At 44.9% G+C, this 17,287-nt stretch overlaps 2 protein-coding genes across 2 annotated transcripts; one reads left to right on the forward strand and one right to left on the reverse strand.

The window, feature by feature from the left end:
* Positions 1-2,460: 2,460 nt before the first annotated feature.
* On the reverse strand, positions 2,461-6,160 carry buc (bucky ball). The gene is made up of 7 exons (XM_034560709.1): positions 5,967-6,160; positions 5,731-5,883; positions 4,812-4,964; positions 3,369-4,724; positions 3,183-3,284; positions 2,624-2,704; positions 2,461-2,520 (listed from the first exon to the last, which is right to left on the reverse strand). The coding sequence occupies exons 1-7, from the start codon at positions 5,971-5,973 to the stop codon at positions 2,492-2,494; spliced, it is 1,881 nt and encodes a 626-aa protein (XP_034416600.1). The 5' UTR covers positions 5,974-6,160; the 3' UTR covers positions 2,461-2,491.
* A 1,188-nt stretch (positions 6,161-7,348) lies between these two features.
* kbtbd2 (kelch repeat and BTB (POZ) domain containing 2) lies at positions 7,349-16,441 on the forward strand. The gene is made up of 4 exons (XM_034560433.1): positions 7,349-7,516; positions 9,192-9,746; positions 12,149-12,314; positions 12,852-16,441. Exons 2-4 carry the CDS (start codon positions 9,574-9,576, stop codon positions 14,409-14,411), a joined length of 1,899 nt encoding a protein of 632 aa, XP_034416324.1. The 5' UTR covers positions 7,349-7,516; positions 9,192-9,573; the 3' UTR covers positions 14,412-16,441.
* Positions 16,442-17,287: the final 846 nt, after the last annotated feature.

The raw sequence follows: 17,287 nt of genomic DNA on the forward strand, positions 1-17,287 counted from the left end.
CCATGGTCTGGTAATACTGGGGGTTGAGCATGCGGCGGTAGTCCATCAAATGGAGGTGGGTGGTGGGTACAACAAACCCAGGTGTCTCCATGTAGGGATTAGGCTGATAGTGGGGCATCATGGGCACGCCATAACCTTTAATAGCAGAGGAAACATAGTTTTAAGTGTGTTTTACAGACCAATGGAACAGCTCTGTACTTATGCGGCCTTTAAATGGAACTCGGGACACATTAAGTCATGAGTGCAGGAAAAGCAACATTTTTATGAACTTCCACAACCTCTTGTCCCATTTCGATAAACTTCAGCGAACACTCGCTTAACAATATGAAATACAAGCCCCGGTATCCACATCAGCACTGGCTGCAGGAGTGCATTGGCAAGCACCAACTCATTTACCAAAGAAGAAATATTGAATGAGAAAACCATGTACTGAAAATGGAAGCATTTAGAGGGGAACAGTTCCACAGGAGGACTTTATTAGAAAAGCACAAAGGGCCCCAATAGAGAAGCATTTTTTAAATACATAAGTTTAGTATTTCCAGGTAGATTTTAAACACTCACCTAACCCCGGGTAGTACGGGTTGTAGGACACGGGCATGGGCACCGGCCACTGCATGCTCTGCATGGGCATGTACGGCTGCGAGGGCTGAATGTAGAAGAAAGGCTTGTGGTGCTGCTGCTCCTCAGGACGCGGCACTGCCGAAGGCCCTGGACCCGACGGGGCGTGGGGTCCCTGGTCCTGCTGGGCTCTGTAGTGCGATTCTGGACCCCGAGGGCCCAGACCGTACGCGTGCTGGAAGGTAGCCGTTGCGGCCTCCATAGCGGACAAAGACTCGAGAAGCAAGTCCGATACAACTCTTCGAAGCTTTTCCTTCCTTGTTGGCAAATTGGTTGCAGGATAGCGGTGTGTCGTCTGATAGAAAACCACTGACTCAACCAACGCTCAAAGAAGACAACTACTGACTCACCGGCACAGCTTTCAAAGTGTGTTTTTGATTGGGAATCTGATTGGCTAGACTTTCTGTCCAGGTGTCCAATTAGAGGTTGACGAGCTTCTTTGACTAAAAGCCAATGACAAACGTCCGTTTTCCCTTTGATTCCCTCCCACTGTGGTGCATTAGCTCACCTGAGGAAAAGCAGACAATTGATCCAGGATAGGTGAAAGAAAGGTAGAGGAGAAGCCGATTGGCTTAAATTAAGGAAACAGACCGGCAGCGTGCGAGCGTTACAGACACGTGGCGCACATGGTGGCATCTTTGTGAAGGCTCATTTGCATGCGAGCGGGGAAAAATGTCTCTAAAATGCGAAGCACATAGTTCACTCGACCTGTGTTGAGAAGCAGGTTTGACCCCGAACAGCCAATTATGTGCTTGTTTGGTAGCCTGGAGCAGTATTTACAGACGGGCTTATGCGTGGAGAATAAACATGCCGTGTTGTGTCAGTGACTTTAAATCAGGGCCGATGCTTGAAAAGATGTTTTCTGTGCACGGACTCAAAAACAAAAAAGGTTGTTTTTGTTCCATTTGAAGCGTGCTTTGGGGGCGAGTCAATAAGATGCATGCATCAAATGTTTATTTTCTTTGTTGATGAATTAATTGGTCATCATTTTCTCAATAGACTAATCATTTGGTCTATTTAAAGCCCCAAGGGGACGTCTTCAAATGCATCTGATCAAATAGGACATATTAAATTTACAAGGCTATAAAACAGAAGAAAAAGAAAATTGCAGGAATAAAAAAAATATATATAATTCTGACATTTCTGCTTGAAAAAGGACAATTAAGCTGATTCACCAAATTAGTTTCCTTTTAAAACAGTGAAAAGGTTAATATGTGAGCATTTAAACACTGGACAGAACCAACATCTGGTTCTGCAGATCTACAGTCAGTTACTTCTGCAATATCTTAACATGCGTCAATATACCTGCTGAACTACTGGCAGAAGACAACCTGCTTATTGAAATACAAGACAAAACGATCCCAGTGTCTTCAAACCAGTATAAACCTCCGAGCATCATGGGAAAAGTTACAAGCTGTAAAAAAACGAGTCGACACAAAACTTTTAAATAAGGAATTTTTTTTTTTTTATTGGACTGACCCCAAAACTGTGGCACACCATCACATCTGCAACCCAACCTTTCAGCCCATTTTCCCCATTTGTGAAATTCATAAATCATGAACAGTGCGAGGCAGGGTCACTGCAGAAAACTTTATACGTATATAGAATTTGTTCTTCTTTTTTTTTTTTACTTTTGTCTTAACAAAAGAGAGGATTCCTCGTGCTGTGCATTTCACCTGGTGCTCTAAATATTTTAAACACATTATCCTGGAACAATAAACACCTTTTTGTGTGTGGGGGCCTGAGGAGAGAAAAAAAAAATAATTTCATGGACAAATTTTCAACGAGAAAGAACCTTTTGTAGGTGAAATAATTATGTAATAATGAAAATGTTTTAAGCATTTCACCTACAGTTCAACACACTTTGGGGACATTAACATCTTGGTTCTCTCATCGTGGAGCCTGACGAAAAGGGAAGAACAAAAATCTTATTAAAATTGCTTTTTAAAAAAAAGGTCTGCGATGAGCCGGTCAGCGTTCCCAGTGTTCCCAGCGTTGTATTCACCTCTCTCCCAGTGCAGCGGTGGCGGCTCATCGTCCTCGTCTCTGGACCTGTGGTACATCGCTTTCCTCTGAGAACTCGTCTCTGCACAGCGGACACGGAGGGGAACAGAAGCACCAGGGAAGTAGCAGAAGCAATGAAATCATTATTATTATTTTTTTTAAATCAATATGTTGTGTCAAATAGTGGATATCTGTAATAAACAGCCACGTAATGAACAGCCAGCGGGTCATTATTGTGAGCACTGTTAGGGCTATTAGCACCGTTAGCTTCCGGCTGGCCGTCATAGATTTGCACCTTTCAAGATAACTGATTTTGACAAATTACATCTTCTCGGTTCTGCAATTACCTGAAAATAATAAATATATATAGAAAATAAGAGATTTGAGTAATGTGCTGCATCCAGAAAAACTCTATATATTATTTTATTTATTTCAAGTAATTTATTCATTTTCAAATCTCTGAAATGGAGCCTCAAGTCTGCTCTAACTTGGCCACGAGATTCTAATAAAGCCGTGTGAGCTCCATTTAATTCTTTAGAGTTGCACAATGATCGGTGAACCTTGTCGCTGCAGAAGGTTCGCCGGTCTCCTCCTGGGAATCACGTCACCGTCTCCCCACCTGCTTTGGTCCGACGTGGTCACATCTTCTCTGCAGAGTCCGTCTGAGAAAGAGTTCACGCGCACACATTTTCGTACACGTGCCCCGTCAACGCGGCATAGAAAAGGAAAAAACTAAAGTGACTTACCCGTACACGTCCTGCACTGCAGCTCGCCGCCGGCCGTCTCTCCGGCCTCACCGCCAGCCGGCGCCTGCTTGCAAACCTCCCGCCCTTCCTCCTGGGTCGCCGGGTCGGACGGCTCTTTGCATTGGCCTCTTTTGTGCCAGGGTTTCGGCGTGCCATGTCTCGGTGGGACGCCGTGGAGCTTCCTGGGTGCAGAATGCTTCCTCACGACCACTCTGAGCGGCTGCTCGCACCCTCTCACGTACCTGCTCTCCTCCTCGGAGTCTCCTTCCTGGTCCCTGAACATCTTGCCGCTGTGGCCTTTGCTCCTTCCGGCGCTTTTCGCCAGGCTTTTCCCGCAGCAGGCGCACATGAACCTCTTCGAGCCGGGCAGCCACACTTCCTCCACGGCGTCGGCGGCTTGCGGGGACCCGCTCAAGGCCTCCGAAAGCCTCCGGCCCGCGTACAGGCGTTTGGGGAAAAGGTCAGCGTCGTCCAGATCGGTGGAGAACATCTCGTCTCTGGAGGACAGCTCGTCCAGAGACGGACTGAGGACGCTCATCCGCTCGTGGGTGGTCTGCATGGACAGGTAGTTGTAGTAGTACGGCGCCGTCGGGGAGGAGAGGCGAGCGGCTCCGGCGTCTCCTGGGGTCAAAACGCTCTCAAAAGGCAGCTTGAGGATCTGATAGCTTGAATCAGACTTTGAGACTTTGTCGCCACTTTTAGCATCTTTAAGCGCCGGATGACTGGAGGTAAAAGAAGATGAAGAGGAGGAGGAAGAAGAAGAAGAAGAAGACGACGGTAAGATTGAATCCACCCTCCGCTTCAGGAGCTCTTCGGCGTCACATTTGGGAACACTTGCGTCGGCCGCCGAGATATCTGACTTGATATCCGCGACCTCCGGGAGGAAGTGTTCGCCGTCCGCCGCGGGCGTCTGCCGCTCCAGCTCGGGATTCTCTTCGTGAACGGAAGAGCTGTCGAGCGGCAACTCCTCTTCCAGAGCCGCCGACCAGCATCCCCGAGGGCTCAGGCCGCCTAAGCTCCTTTGGCTGGACTCCCCGTCGTACACCGCCGCCGTGGAGTCGCCGAAGGTCACAGCCGGGGACTCCGGATGGCCGCCGATGTCGTCGTCGTCGTTGGGCGCCGGAGGCCGGACGTGACCCTGCGCTTCGCTTTTCTTCTCTTCCGCTGGAGAAAACATCCCAGAGGACTGCGAGGCGACGCCAGAGTCGAGTTCTCGCTCGGCGCCCTGCAGCTCGGTGGATCGGATCTTATCCAGGCATTCGATGAGTTTGGTTATGGCGTCGCTGGGGTCGGTCTGGGCCTCCGAGCAGGCCGTCTCCCGACGCCCGTAAGGCTGCTGCTGCTGCTGATGCTGTTGTTGTTGCTGCTGATGTTGTTGTTGCTGCTGTTGTTGATGATGTTGTTGCTGCTGCTGCTGATGATGATGATGCTGCTGCTGAAGATGATACTGCTGCATGTCATTCCAGGTGGGAGCGTGGAAGCGGGGCTCAAACATCCGCCTGTAATCCATGGGATAGATCGGGGCTTGTGGGAAAACAAACCCCGGATACTGCATGTACTGGTACGGCTGCATGCAGGGACGGCCGAAGTTAAGACCTGGGAGAGAAAACCAAACGGGGGAGATTCCAGGGAATCAATACTGGTGGTAAAGTAGTGGTACTACATGCATCCAAAGTGTAGAGTTACTTGCACTTAACTTGAGTATTTCCATCTTCTGCTACTTTCTGATTCTACTGCACTTCATCTCTCAGAGGTAAAAGCACTCCATGTTAAAATGTGGGGTAGGAGTATGTAAATAAGTTAAAATAAGCCCCAACAATTAAAGTGATGAACACATCAATAATTATAATACAATAATTTAAAAATTAACTTACCGTTGGTACTTTTAGTAAAGTTTCATGTAATACTTTTACTTCAGACTTTGAATTTTAACACTTGTATATTATTACTTTTACCAAAAGGTCTGATCACTGAGTTTATTTCCACCAATGAGATGAAAAACCAATAAAATAAAAAGATGCTGCAAGTCATTAAAATGAAGCCTTTATCGCCAAATAATGTCGAATTTATAAAACTTGGTCAAAATGTTGACTCAGCATCTCGAAATAATGAGATTTCGAGATGCCATGTCAATATTTTAAGATTCTTTATATATTTTTAAATACTGAAATGGCCGGATCTTCTTATAAAGATATAAGCATCTCAATATATTTTTTTTTTAGATGCTTACATATTATTAGGAGATGGTTTTTTTTAAAAATTAAAAAAAATATCATCACAGTGGCAGAAATGGGCTTCCATGCCTCTTCCACCACTGCTGGGTCAACAACAACAACAACAACAACAACAAGCAGCGTGGTACCTCCAGGCACGCCGTAGTGGCTGTAGGGGTTGTTCATCTGCCACTGCTGGGAGAGGTAGTACGGCTGAGACGGCGGCTGCACGTAGAAGAAAGGTCGGGGGTGTTGAGCTCGTTGTTGTCCGTTCCCAAATGAGTGTGGTTGTTTACTTCCATCTGCAGGAAGCGGCGCTTATTCAATAAAGTATACTTTCCCAGCAAAATACACGCCATTGTGTTTGCAAAGCACGTGTCCTTACCGTCCATTGTTTTTCTCTCTCACGTGCTCGCTTCAACGTGTGGGGAATAAAATAAAATAAATACTGCAGCGGGATGAAAACAAGCGAATAAACATCCCCCGGGGTTCGTAAAAATTAAAGGCGAGTTTTTTTTAACGGTCAACTTTTGTTTATTCGTCGATAAACAAATAGAAGTAGAGACGCGCTCGCTCTCTCTCTCTCTCTCTCTCTTTCAGGTGCACGTGAGGTTCTGCTTACAAGAGCCGAGGCCGCTCCGCTAATGAGGCGAATAGGAAACACCTGCTGCACGCGGACAAATGAGCTCTTGGTTCAATAGTGTCTGTTCGGAGCTCTTGGGCAACTTCCCCAATGACGGAAAGCAACAACACGACCGGAATGGGGACATGTTGGCTGCATTAGTGTATCATAAAACCATTAAAATAATAATAATACTATGCTTCAAGTCACCAAATAACACACAAGTGAATTGCACTTTTTCTTATACAGTAAAAACAAATACTTTCGCGGCCATATTTATGAAGAAGAATCCCAAATACATACTGTGAAATGACAAACATGACAGTAAATCCATAAATTTATATTTTTAATGAAGGAGAAAAGATGTGGGCTACTACATTCAGGACCTCCTATTTATTTTATGGTGGAGATTTTTTTTATTTTCAAATATTTTCAATTAATTTTCCTGCAAACATCTGATAAAATGTACAATGCATATATATGTGCAGACACTCGGCTGATTTAAAAAAAATATTAATTGTAGTTTACAAAAAATCTAAATTACTTCCCATATTTATTAACTGGGGGATGAATTACACTTTCAGTCAATTTTACTTCCCAACTTAAATGTCTAAATCCTTAGAATACACCCAACAATCTAAAATAACAATAGCTATCATTAAACGAATATATACAATATATGCAATGCCAAAAAAACAAACAGTTTCACATTATAGATCATAAATATAAACAGGTTAACAGTAAGGATCTTGCTGGGTTGCAAAAATATATAAGTATGTACATTATCTAAGAGGTATAGATAACTCCAGGTGTGCATGGTTAATACAGAAGTATTGTTATTTATATATATATATATATATATATATATATATATATAAATATATATATATATATATGTATATATAGTGGTCAATTAGAGGAAAAGTGTCGTCTTTAAACAGTATGGGGAAATAATTCTCATCCATCTTTTTGTTTTATATATATGTATAATGACCCCAAAAATCGCAACATATACATTTAAATATGTAATCTAAAGCACTGTTTTCACTGGTCCAGTTGTGTCTCCGTCTCTCCGCCAGATGTCGCTGTTTCCTCTCTCACCCCGGGGCCGGACCTCCTGCTACGGGCGCATGCGCAGTATACTCATATGGCCTCTAGTCTTTTTCAGGCGCTTACGATGCGCAGAGAGCTCGTCCTCTGCTCGGCGCTTCAACGCAACCGTTTGACGTCCAAACTCGGCTCGCGGAACTCTCTGGCCGACGGGGAAAACCGCCCTGACGGTTCTCCGCGCGTGGATATAACCTGCAGTCGCGGTAAGGACCGCTGGATCGCGATTAACTTTGGGGGGAAAAAAAGTGCCTCCGAGCTAGCTTGCGTTTATTTAGCCTGTTAGCTACGCGTCTGCTAGCAAGCATGACCTGTTGTCTAAATTAATTCATGGTGGTGTGTGTGTGTGGGGGGGTACCTCTCACTACCTTTTCTGGAACTCTCTCACAGTTGCAGGTGACGGCGTTAAGACGCCTGACTTACCAACAGCCAGCTAGTGTGCATCAACTGTGCCGCTAAGGAAAGCTAACGTAGCTAGCCGACGTAGCTTCGATGTGACGTCACACCCAAGCTAGCTAGCTAGCTAAACACTATGTGTGTGCGTGTGTCACCTGAAGATTGCACACGTTGTTGGCGTTGAATTGCATCAATAACAAGTATTTTAAATGTACGCGAGTACAAAGTCAACGTACTGCACTTGAGTATTTCCATTTTACCATTTTAGATACTGTACTTTGCAGAAGGCAGTTTATTTTTCCATCCCCTTCCTGTGCTGTTGATGCTTGTTTTGGGGGAAACTGAAGGATGAATTGTGCCCTTTTTTTATGGGTTGAGAGAATTCTGATACTTACTGAATTCTTCAGTTAAATAAATATTTAAAATTTGAAAATGGCCTGCACCATCATAATGATAACAGTAGTTCTTCTAAAGAGAGACGTGGTTCTTACGGGACAAAGACACCACTAACATCTGATGATGATATTGTATAATGTTATGCATTAATGTAAATATGAAGTAGTTAAAATGCAACATGTACATATGGCTGCAGCAGAAACGCATGCTAGCTACTCGCGTCCCAGAAATGGAAGATATTCTGAATCTCGCGCTGACAGCCGACGCGTTAACAGCAGGAGTGTTAATGTGAAAACACGACACCAGATCTGAGTCTGCGTGGAGACTGTCAAGTTTCACACACACACACACACACACACACACACACAACCTTGAATTTGACACAATGACCGGATCAGATTATCAACATTTATTTGTGTGTGTTTTTTTTCTTTCTTCACTGCTGCCATAAATTCCCCACCCCCCACCCCCACAGTGTTTTGATGAAACAGACTTTCGTGGTGGTGTTGTTGTTGTTGTGGCTTAAAGCCGGGCAGCTTTAAGGCATGGATGGCAAAAGTGGCTTAATGGCTCTGTGTTGTGGTAACCTGCCAGAAAGCCCGATGTAATTTAGGATGTGAGCAGTGGAGCTAACACCTAACACCCAAAAGCACGATGTGTTGTTGAGCTTGAAACACTTAATATATTTTACTTTTTTTAATTTTTTATTACAGGACTCATTTAAAGACGGTGTATTCTCCATAACCTGCATTGCAAGAAAAAGCACGATTTGCATTTCTGACATTTTTGGTTCCAACAATGGCTCTAGTTTGAAACGCTGAAGGGAAACCCGCTGTTGTGGCATCTTTTTAGTGTTGAATCCGGTAGCGTGTAAACCAGAGTTTGGCTCATTTGGTTTAATTTAGATGCCGTCTTATTGTTTGTAAGGTGAGTTGACGGATAGTCGCAGACTCTGTAAAATAGACGTTATTGTTTCTGGAAACGAGAGAGGCGGCAGCAGGTTGTTAAAAGGACCGAAAAGTGTTACTCGTTTATTTTTATTCCGGACTTTTTGAGACTCAACGTTGCTCTTTTTCTCCTGTTTTTCAGACGGGCGCTGATGTAGCGGCGCTGTGACGGTTGCGGTGTTCTCCCTCTACCTCCGGTTCCCCCCAGCGCCTCACTGCATGACCTCAGACAACAAATCCACGAGGGGACGCAACCCTCTCCTCACCCAGGACCCTCTCCTCTGGACTCTGTAGCCGTCTCATCATCCAACTCATCTCCAGCAGAACAGACAAATCATCTTTTCCCACGAAGGCGTTTGAACACCTCCACTTGGAATCGGTGGAGGTGTTGAAGAGCTCCCCCTTCCTGGTTTTCCTCACATATATATATATATTTTTCTTTTTCTCGTGGTTGCTGTGAGTCCGGTTCCGCCGGCCGTGTGACTTTTTCAAACCTGGGGCGCGATTCATGGGATGCAACCACCATGTCGGATCCCAGTGAGCGCAGGCCGGTCAACACGGACTACGCCGTCTCCCTGCTGGAGCAGCTCAAGTTCTTTTACGAACAGAAATTACTGACCGACGTCGTGCTGCTGGTGGAGGACGCGGAGTTCCCGTGTCACAAGATGGTCCTCGCCACGTGTAGCTCCTATTTCAGGTGAGCCGCCGCGGGGAACGGGTGTGTGGAATAACTCGTACACGTCAGGGGAGGGGATTTCTGTTTTTAACGACCTCCGGGCCGATCGTGCTTCGTTTCAATGAATAATGCACCACACGCTGCGTTGGTTTCTGTGTCTAAAGACTGCAAACATTGCCCCCCTTCAGTCTTCGTTGGGATGGAGATGTAGGTACGCTGTCGCCGTGTAGCGTCTGTAATGTATATTTCAGTAAGTGCTCACCTCCCTACAGTTGCAATGAATAATGCACCACGTCGTAGAGCAAGTGTTATCCACTTTATGCTCAGAGGATGGTGTTTCCTTGAAAAGCTGCCAGTTATTAATCCGTCTCCTTGATATATTTCTACTTGGACCAAAAATGAAGCAATCTTTAACCCATAGTTCCACCTCTGTGCCCCTCCAGGCCCTTGGGAGGCCTTGTTGGAACGCACAACATTGCATAATGAAGTGTGTGTGTGTGTGTGTGTGTGTGTGTGTGTGTGTGTGTGTGTGTGTGTGTGTGTGTGTGTGTGTGTGTGTGTGTGTGTGTGTGTGTGTGTGTGTGTGTGTGTGTGTGTGTGTGTGTGTGTGTGTGTGTGTGTGTGTGTGTGTGTGTGTGTGTGTGTGTGTGTGTGTGTGTGTGTGTGTGTGTGTGTGTGTGTGTGTGTGTGTGTGTGTGTGTGTGTGTGTGTGTGTGTGTGTGTGTGTGTGTGTGTGTGTGTGTGTGTGTACTGCAGTGAATATGACGGCGCGGCAGCCTCGGCTGTGGGAAGAGTCCATCTGTGCTTGACGGGAGGCTCATGCTGCATTTGAACGCGCCGTCTATCCGTCTCCCTTTTTTCTTTTTTCTCTCGCTGCACAGTCCAAGAAAAGGTCCCGACAACTCGATGCCTCTCTCTCGCCTTCTCCGTGATCTTCCCCGCTGTGTTTCTGTCACACTCGTCTAGTGTGAACATGCAAAGCATTCCCCCCCCTCCCCTCCCCTCCCCTGAGGGGTTCATAGGTGTCGCAGCGCTTCCTCTAAACTCCCCCCCATTTTTTTTTTCTCTTCACACGCCTCGCTTCAGGGAAAAGGAGGGGGGGAGCTTGTGTTTGGAGAGGAAAGTCTGGTCACGTAGGTCTTGGAGGGAGGGGGGGGCGGGGTATGCCATGCCATGCCTGCAGGGTTGCGTAATACAGCTTGGCAGGTTTAGCCCCTGCTGTGAGCAGCCCAGTCGAACCCCTAAATAAAACATACAGTAGGGCAGCGCTATGTTGCAGGCGACGTATTGTTAAAGGAGTTGCAAGTAAATAGTTTTCTCATTGACTAATCATAATAAAAACAACTGTGCAGTTGTTACAATTTGGACTCAAATGATTAATTCATCATCCAGATTGTTGTAGATTTATTGCCCGTCATTTAATAAATGGATTCATGGACCAAATGTTTCAGCACTATTTTAAACACTAAAGCGCCGTTTAAAAAAAACTAAAAACATTTGTTAATTGTTCAAACCCGTTCCCTCGGAGCCGCTTGTGCGTTTCCCAGCAGCCATTGTGTCCTCTGTGGCGTTAACGGAAGAAGAACGACATCGTCGGCGACGCAGTGACGACCGACCAAGACAGGAACTCTTCACACGGAGAAATCGTGTCGCACTCTGTGCATGTTGCGCCCCGTAATGGATGCAAATGACCAGTCAGAGTCAGCGACGGCTCTGCAGGTGCATAAAGGTTAAAGGTTAAAGACGTCGTCTGATTAATGGAAACGTGGAGCTCTGAGCAGAGGGAAGCCCGGCAGGCAAACGAAGATTAAAATTCAAACATTAATGGAACAGTACAATGAATGAAACTAGTAAATCAATTGAAAAATAAATAAAAGCAATAAAAAGCAGATTTAAAAAAAGTGGAATTCAATCCGGCTCTTTAAGACCAAGAATACTTCTGCTTAGATGGGCGTCAAATAATTTAAATGGTTAAATAGTTTATAAAAGAAGATACAAGCAAAACTTTACGGCTTTAAAAAATGTAATTTAATTCCCCACTATCCACAAAAAAGAATAGTTGTGGGTTTATTATTATGAAGTCCAGAAACCACAGATAACCGAAAATAAAATAATAATAATAATAATAATTTCTACTTGTTAAAAAAACAAACAAATGAGGACGTTTTTCATTCATAAAAACATCTTTTTCATATCTTCTGTTGAAGTCACCGCATTAATTCTGTTTGTCGCTAATTCGTCTTTGCAAAGTAAAATAAAATTAACCCAGGTGTCCAGTTTAAAATCCTTCCAACAAGATAAGAAATGTTAAATTGTTTGCAGATGAGTCCTCTTATCTCCTCGCTCGGTTACTACTGCCTTGTTGTTGTTGTTGTTGTTGTTGATGACTGACGCCCCTCCCCTCGTTAATCTCGCTCCCGCAGGGCGATGTTCATGAGCGGCCTCAGCGAGAGCAAGCAGACCCACGTCCACCTGAGGAACGTGGACCCGGCCACCCTGCAGATCATCATCGCCTACGCCTACACCGGCAACCTGGCCATCAGCGACAGCACCGTGGAGCCACTCTACGAGACCGCCTGCTTCCTGCAGGTCAGTGCCGGCTGCGGGTTATAGCTCATAAGCTGTAAATAAATACCCCTTTTTTTAAATGTATATTCATGACTTGTTTATGAAGCTCTAGATGTTCGGCGGTAGATGGTCGTCTTGGTGCTTTTGAGTATCGAGAGAGACTCTCTAACACATCAGCTTCATCTCTTTTTAATCTTTATTTTTAAAAGAATAAAGAAGCCTTTTTTTTATAGTCTCAAGTGTGTTCTTACATACATCTTTAGTTTTGACATCTTATTGATTTTAAAGTACTCTTAGTTCTGCTTATCGGTACGGTTCCTCGTCGGTTCTTCTTGATTATTGAAGAGGGGGGGGGGACACTTAATTAAGAAAATAATTGCTTTATTATTCTTGTACGTAAACAAATCCGTTTTGAGCAGGAACGATTATCTTTCATTGATTAGCCTGTTCTGTTCTGATCAAACTACATTTGAGGAGCCGGAAGCAGCAAATCTTTGACTTTTTTTCCTCAATGAACTTTTAATTGAGGAATTGATTATTCCGTGGTCCTCTGTCCAGGTGGAGGACGTCTTGCTGCAGTGCCGAGATTACCTGGTGAAGAAGATCAACGCCGAGAACTGCGTCCGCATGCTGAGCATCGGCGACCTGTTCAGCTGCAGCGAGCTGAAGCAGAGCGCCAAGCGCATGGTGGAGCACAAGTTCCCCATGGTGTACCGGCAGGAGTCCTTCCTCCAGCTGTCCCACGAGCTGGTGATCGACGTCCTGAGCAGCGACAACCTCAACGTGGAGAAGGAGGAGACGGTGCGCGAGGCGGCCATGCTGTGGCTGGAGTACAACATGGAGGCGCGCTCGCAGCACCTGTCCTCCGTGCTCAGCCAGATCCGCATCGACGCGCTGTCCGAGGTGACGCAGCGCGCCTGGTTCCAGGGCCTGCCGCCCAACGACAAGTCGGTGGTGGTGCAGGGCCTCTACAAGTCCATGCCCAAGTTCTTCAAGCCGCGGCTGGGCATGACCAAGGAGGAGACCCTCATCTTCATGGAGGCCGTGTCGGAAACGCAGGGCGACGGCTACGTCATGTCCAGCTCCGTGCCCACCACGGTGGTGTGCTACAGCCCGCAGGCAGAGAAGGTGTACAAGCTCAACAACCCCCCGGGGGACCTGCAGAAGGTGGGGACCCTCGTCACGCCCGACAACGACGTCTTCATCGCCGGCGGGCAGATCCCCCTCAAGAACTCCATCACCAACCACGGCAAGAGCGGAAAGCTCCAGGCGGTCTTCCACTCGGTGGACAGCTTCTTCTGGTTCGACGCCCAGCAGAACGCCTGGGTGCCCAAAACGCCCATGCTGTGCGCCCGGATCAAGCCCTCGCTGGTCCACTGCGAGGGCTACATCTACGCGATCGGCGGGGACAACGTCGGCGGGGAGCTGAACAAGCGCACGGTGGAGCGCTACGACTGCGAGAAGGACGAGTGGAGCATGATGAGCCCGCTGCCCTTCGCCTGGAACTGGAGCACCTCCGTGGTGGCGCACGACTGCATCTACGTGATGACCCACGACCTGATGTACTGCTACTTCCCCCGCGCCGACACCTGGGTGGAGATGGCAATGCGCCAGACGAGCCGCTGCTTCGCCTCCGCCGCCGCCTTCGGCGACCTCATCTTCTACATCGGCGGCCTCCACGTGGTCAGCAACTCCGGCGTCCGCCTGCCGACGAGCACCATCGACGGCTCCTCCGTCACCGTGGAGATCTACGACGTCGGCAAGAACGAGTGGCGCCAGGCCGCCAACATCCCCGCCAAGCGCTACTCGGACCCGTGCGTGCGGGCGGTGGTGCTGCTCAACTCGCTGTGCATTTTCATGCGCGAGACCCACATGAACGAGCGCGCCAAGTACGCCATCTACCAGTACGACATGGAGCTGGACCGCTGGTACCTGCGGCAGCCCGTGTCCGAGCGCGTGCTCTGGGATCTGGGGAAGGACTTCCGCTGCGCGGTGGGGAAGCTGTACCCCTCCTGCCTGGAGGAGTCCCCCTGGAAACCCCCCACGTACCTCTTCTCCCCCGACGGAGCCGAGGAGTTCGAGGTGGACGGGGAGCTGGTGACCCTCCCCCACGTATAGCTCTCCACCCCCCCTCCCTCCCTCCCTCCCTCCCTCCCTCGCTGACTGAACTGGGATGAACAAGGGGGTGGCGGAGCTAAAATATGAAAGGGTTCGTGGAGTATGGGAGGCTTGAAGCCCGAAAAGAAGAAGAAGAAGAGAGCGAAAAAGATCCCCCTTTTAAAAAAATAAATTACAAAAATACTAGTAATCTGAAAAGTTTTTTTTTTTCTTATTTTGTCAGTTGTGACATCTGTTAGATATTATTACAAGTCTGTCATACTGTTTCTACAATGTGATCTAAACTGATTTTGTGATGATGATGATGATGATGCACTTAACTGGTAAACCTTCCCGGAACGACAATGGCAACTGTACCAAAATCCCCCCCCTTCCTGTCTTTTTGTCCCCTCTTCTCTCACCACTGATGATAAAACTAAAACTAAATGAATACTGTGTTGAAAAATCTCTCGTTTTGAGTATAAAACTCGTGAGAAGTTATCGGCTCCTTTGTGGCAGGAAGGCAGCGTCAACGTGTCACTCCTGTGTGTGTTTTTTTTTTACCCTAAAAGTTGTAACCTGACGAAGAAAAATGTCCCAATATTAAAACGTTTGATCTCGTAGCCTTCGGTGGGTAAAGTTTTAAAAGATGTGGTTCGGTTGTTATCTGGTGACAAACTCCATCCGCTGGTTTCCAGGAAGTGATGATCACTGTCAAAACTACTGATTTAAAAAAAAAAATTGTATTATCAATAATTAAAACTTTTAAGCTCAAATGTTGTCACATGATAACAATTTAAACTTATGACGAAGATGCTATTTGAGAAATAATAATTTGGACCTTACGTTTTTTGGCCAGCGCTTCTAAAGATAATTGCATTGATGATCACTTTTTCTTTTTTTTTTAAAATTAATCTCAGTCCTATAAAATAAAAAGGCTCCAGCATAATTCGTTAAATAAATACATTTTGCTAAATTCTCACATTTAAGGAGCTGGAGCTCATTTTTTTAAATGACTAAATGCAGAAACGGGTAAATATATTAAAATGTCCAACGTTTCCTGGTTTAATTTTGCATCGTTGAATGTTTTTAGAGATAAACGATGAACCGATAATGAAAGTTAGTTTCAGCTAGACGATGAATCCTTTTTAGTTTTGTTGCTGTCTGGCGAGCAAAAAAAAAAAAAACTTTTCAGAGACATCTATTTTTTTTTTTTTTTTACATTTTCTTTCACGAAGCTAAAAAAAAGTATTCGATAGATTTGAGAACGGGACTTCTTGAGAAAAGGCCCCCCGCAGACAAGAGGAACGGGGGGGGGGCGTGTGGTTCTCTGGGGGGGGTCGGGAGGGTTTTAAAAGAGGGGTGACTGCAGGTCCGGTCACCCATCCTCCCCCCTCCTCCTCCTCCTCGCCGCTCTCTTGACTCCACTATAGCGCCCCCTGCAGTCTGTTTGCACGCCGTCTTCCACACAGCGAGCAAGTTTACACTTCACTCAAACCCATCGTCACGTGTTCATGAAAAACTTTTTTTTTCCTCTGCAAAACACACAACAACCTCCACTCTGTTAGGTTTCGGGCTCATGCATATTTTTTTTTTTTTTAATTTCCAAGCTGCTGAAATATATATATATATATATTTCATATGTTAAAAAAAAGAAAGAAAAGACAACTGTTTTATTTAGTGTGGGGGAAAATAACCAGGTCTATTTTGTATTAGTGTCTTTTTTTAATTTTATTTAATATCAAACATTACTGTAGTGTGATTGTGGGTAGATATCCATTTTCCTATCAGATTAAATTTGAGTGAATATTGAGGATTCTTGCTGCTGATTGGTTGTGAGAGGAGAGGGCTGGCCCACGGCTGTTGCTATGTCCCTGCAACCACTAGCAGTAGTGGAGGGAGGGGGGAGGGTCTTCCTCCTACCTTTTAAAAAACATGAGCACAGGTGCTTCATGACCTTACTAGCATGTTTGGCTGCATCATATTCCTTTGGCACTGTATTTTGAATGAACGTTAATTTATTAAAAAACATACCAAAAACGTTCCTGAAACTGACTCACGGTTTCTTTTGTTTTGGACTTTAAAAAAAATATATATGTAAATGTGTTCCGTGTTGGGTTTTCTGCTGCCAGTTTAAAAGAAAATTATCATTGAAATCCCTTTTTTTAATATCAGATTATTATAAGTTGGTGTTTAATGTCTTGCTAGATTTTGGTTTGTTTGAGGAAAAGGTAAATAATGATTTTACTGATTTGTTTCCAACAACATTTAACATTTAACAGCTTCTTTTGGTTAAATGAAAAAAAAAATCATGCTTATATTTCTCTACCTTACGGTGATAATGTTACTGAATATCTGACATGATGCTTAAAACCCTAACCCTGAATTGTCAAAAATATACCAGCATGTATTAGTATTTAATACAATTATAATAATCTGAGTTAAAAGGCTTTTCCAGTTTATTGTTATCAATTAATACATTAGGAATTTAAATGGTGGAAATAAGTTTAATTTTTCAAATATAATTTTTCTTTTTATCTGAGGTGAGTCTCATTTACCAAAACTATTATTTAAAAAAAACATACACGACACAACAGTGACATCTGGAGTCGTTTTATTAAAAGGACATTTTTATATCCACACGTAGAAACGTAGAAATATGATTTAATTTATACGCTGAAAACCTTTGCAAAAAAGTTTGCATTTTGGTTTCTTTCCTATTTTATTGCATTACAACCTGGAATTTAAATAACATTTTGAAATAGATTTTTCTTTCTTTTCTTTTTTTTTAAATAAAATTTTAAATAAAGACCTACAGAAAATAGTCAACATTTTCTTTTAATTATTATTATTATTAGAAATAAACAAAATTACATTTAAGTTTTAACATGAATATT

This window comes from Cyclopterus lumpus, chromosome 20 (genome assembly GCF_009769545.1).
Source record: "Cyclopterus lumpus isolate fCycLum1 chromosome 20, fCycLum1.pri, whole genome shotgun sequence".
Taxonomy (NCBI): Eukaryota; Metazoa; Chordata; class Actinopteri; order Perciformes; family Cyclopteridae; genus Cyclopterus; species Cyclopterus lumpus.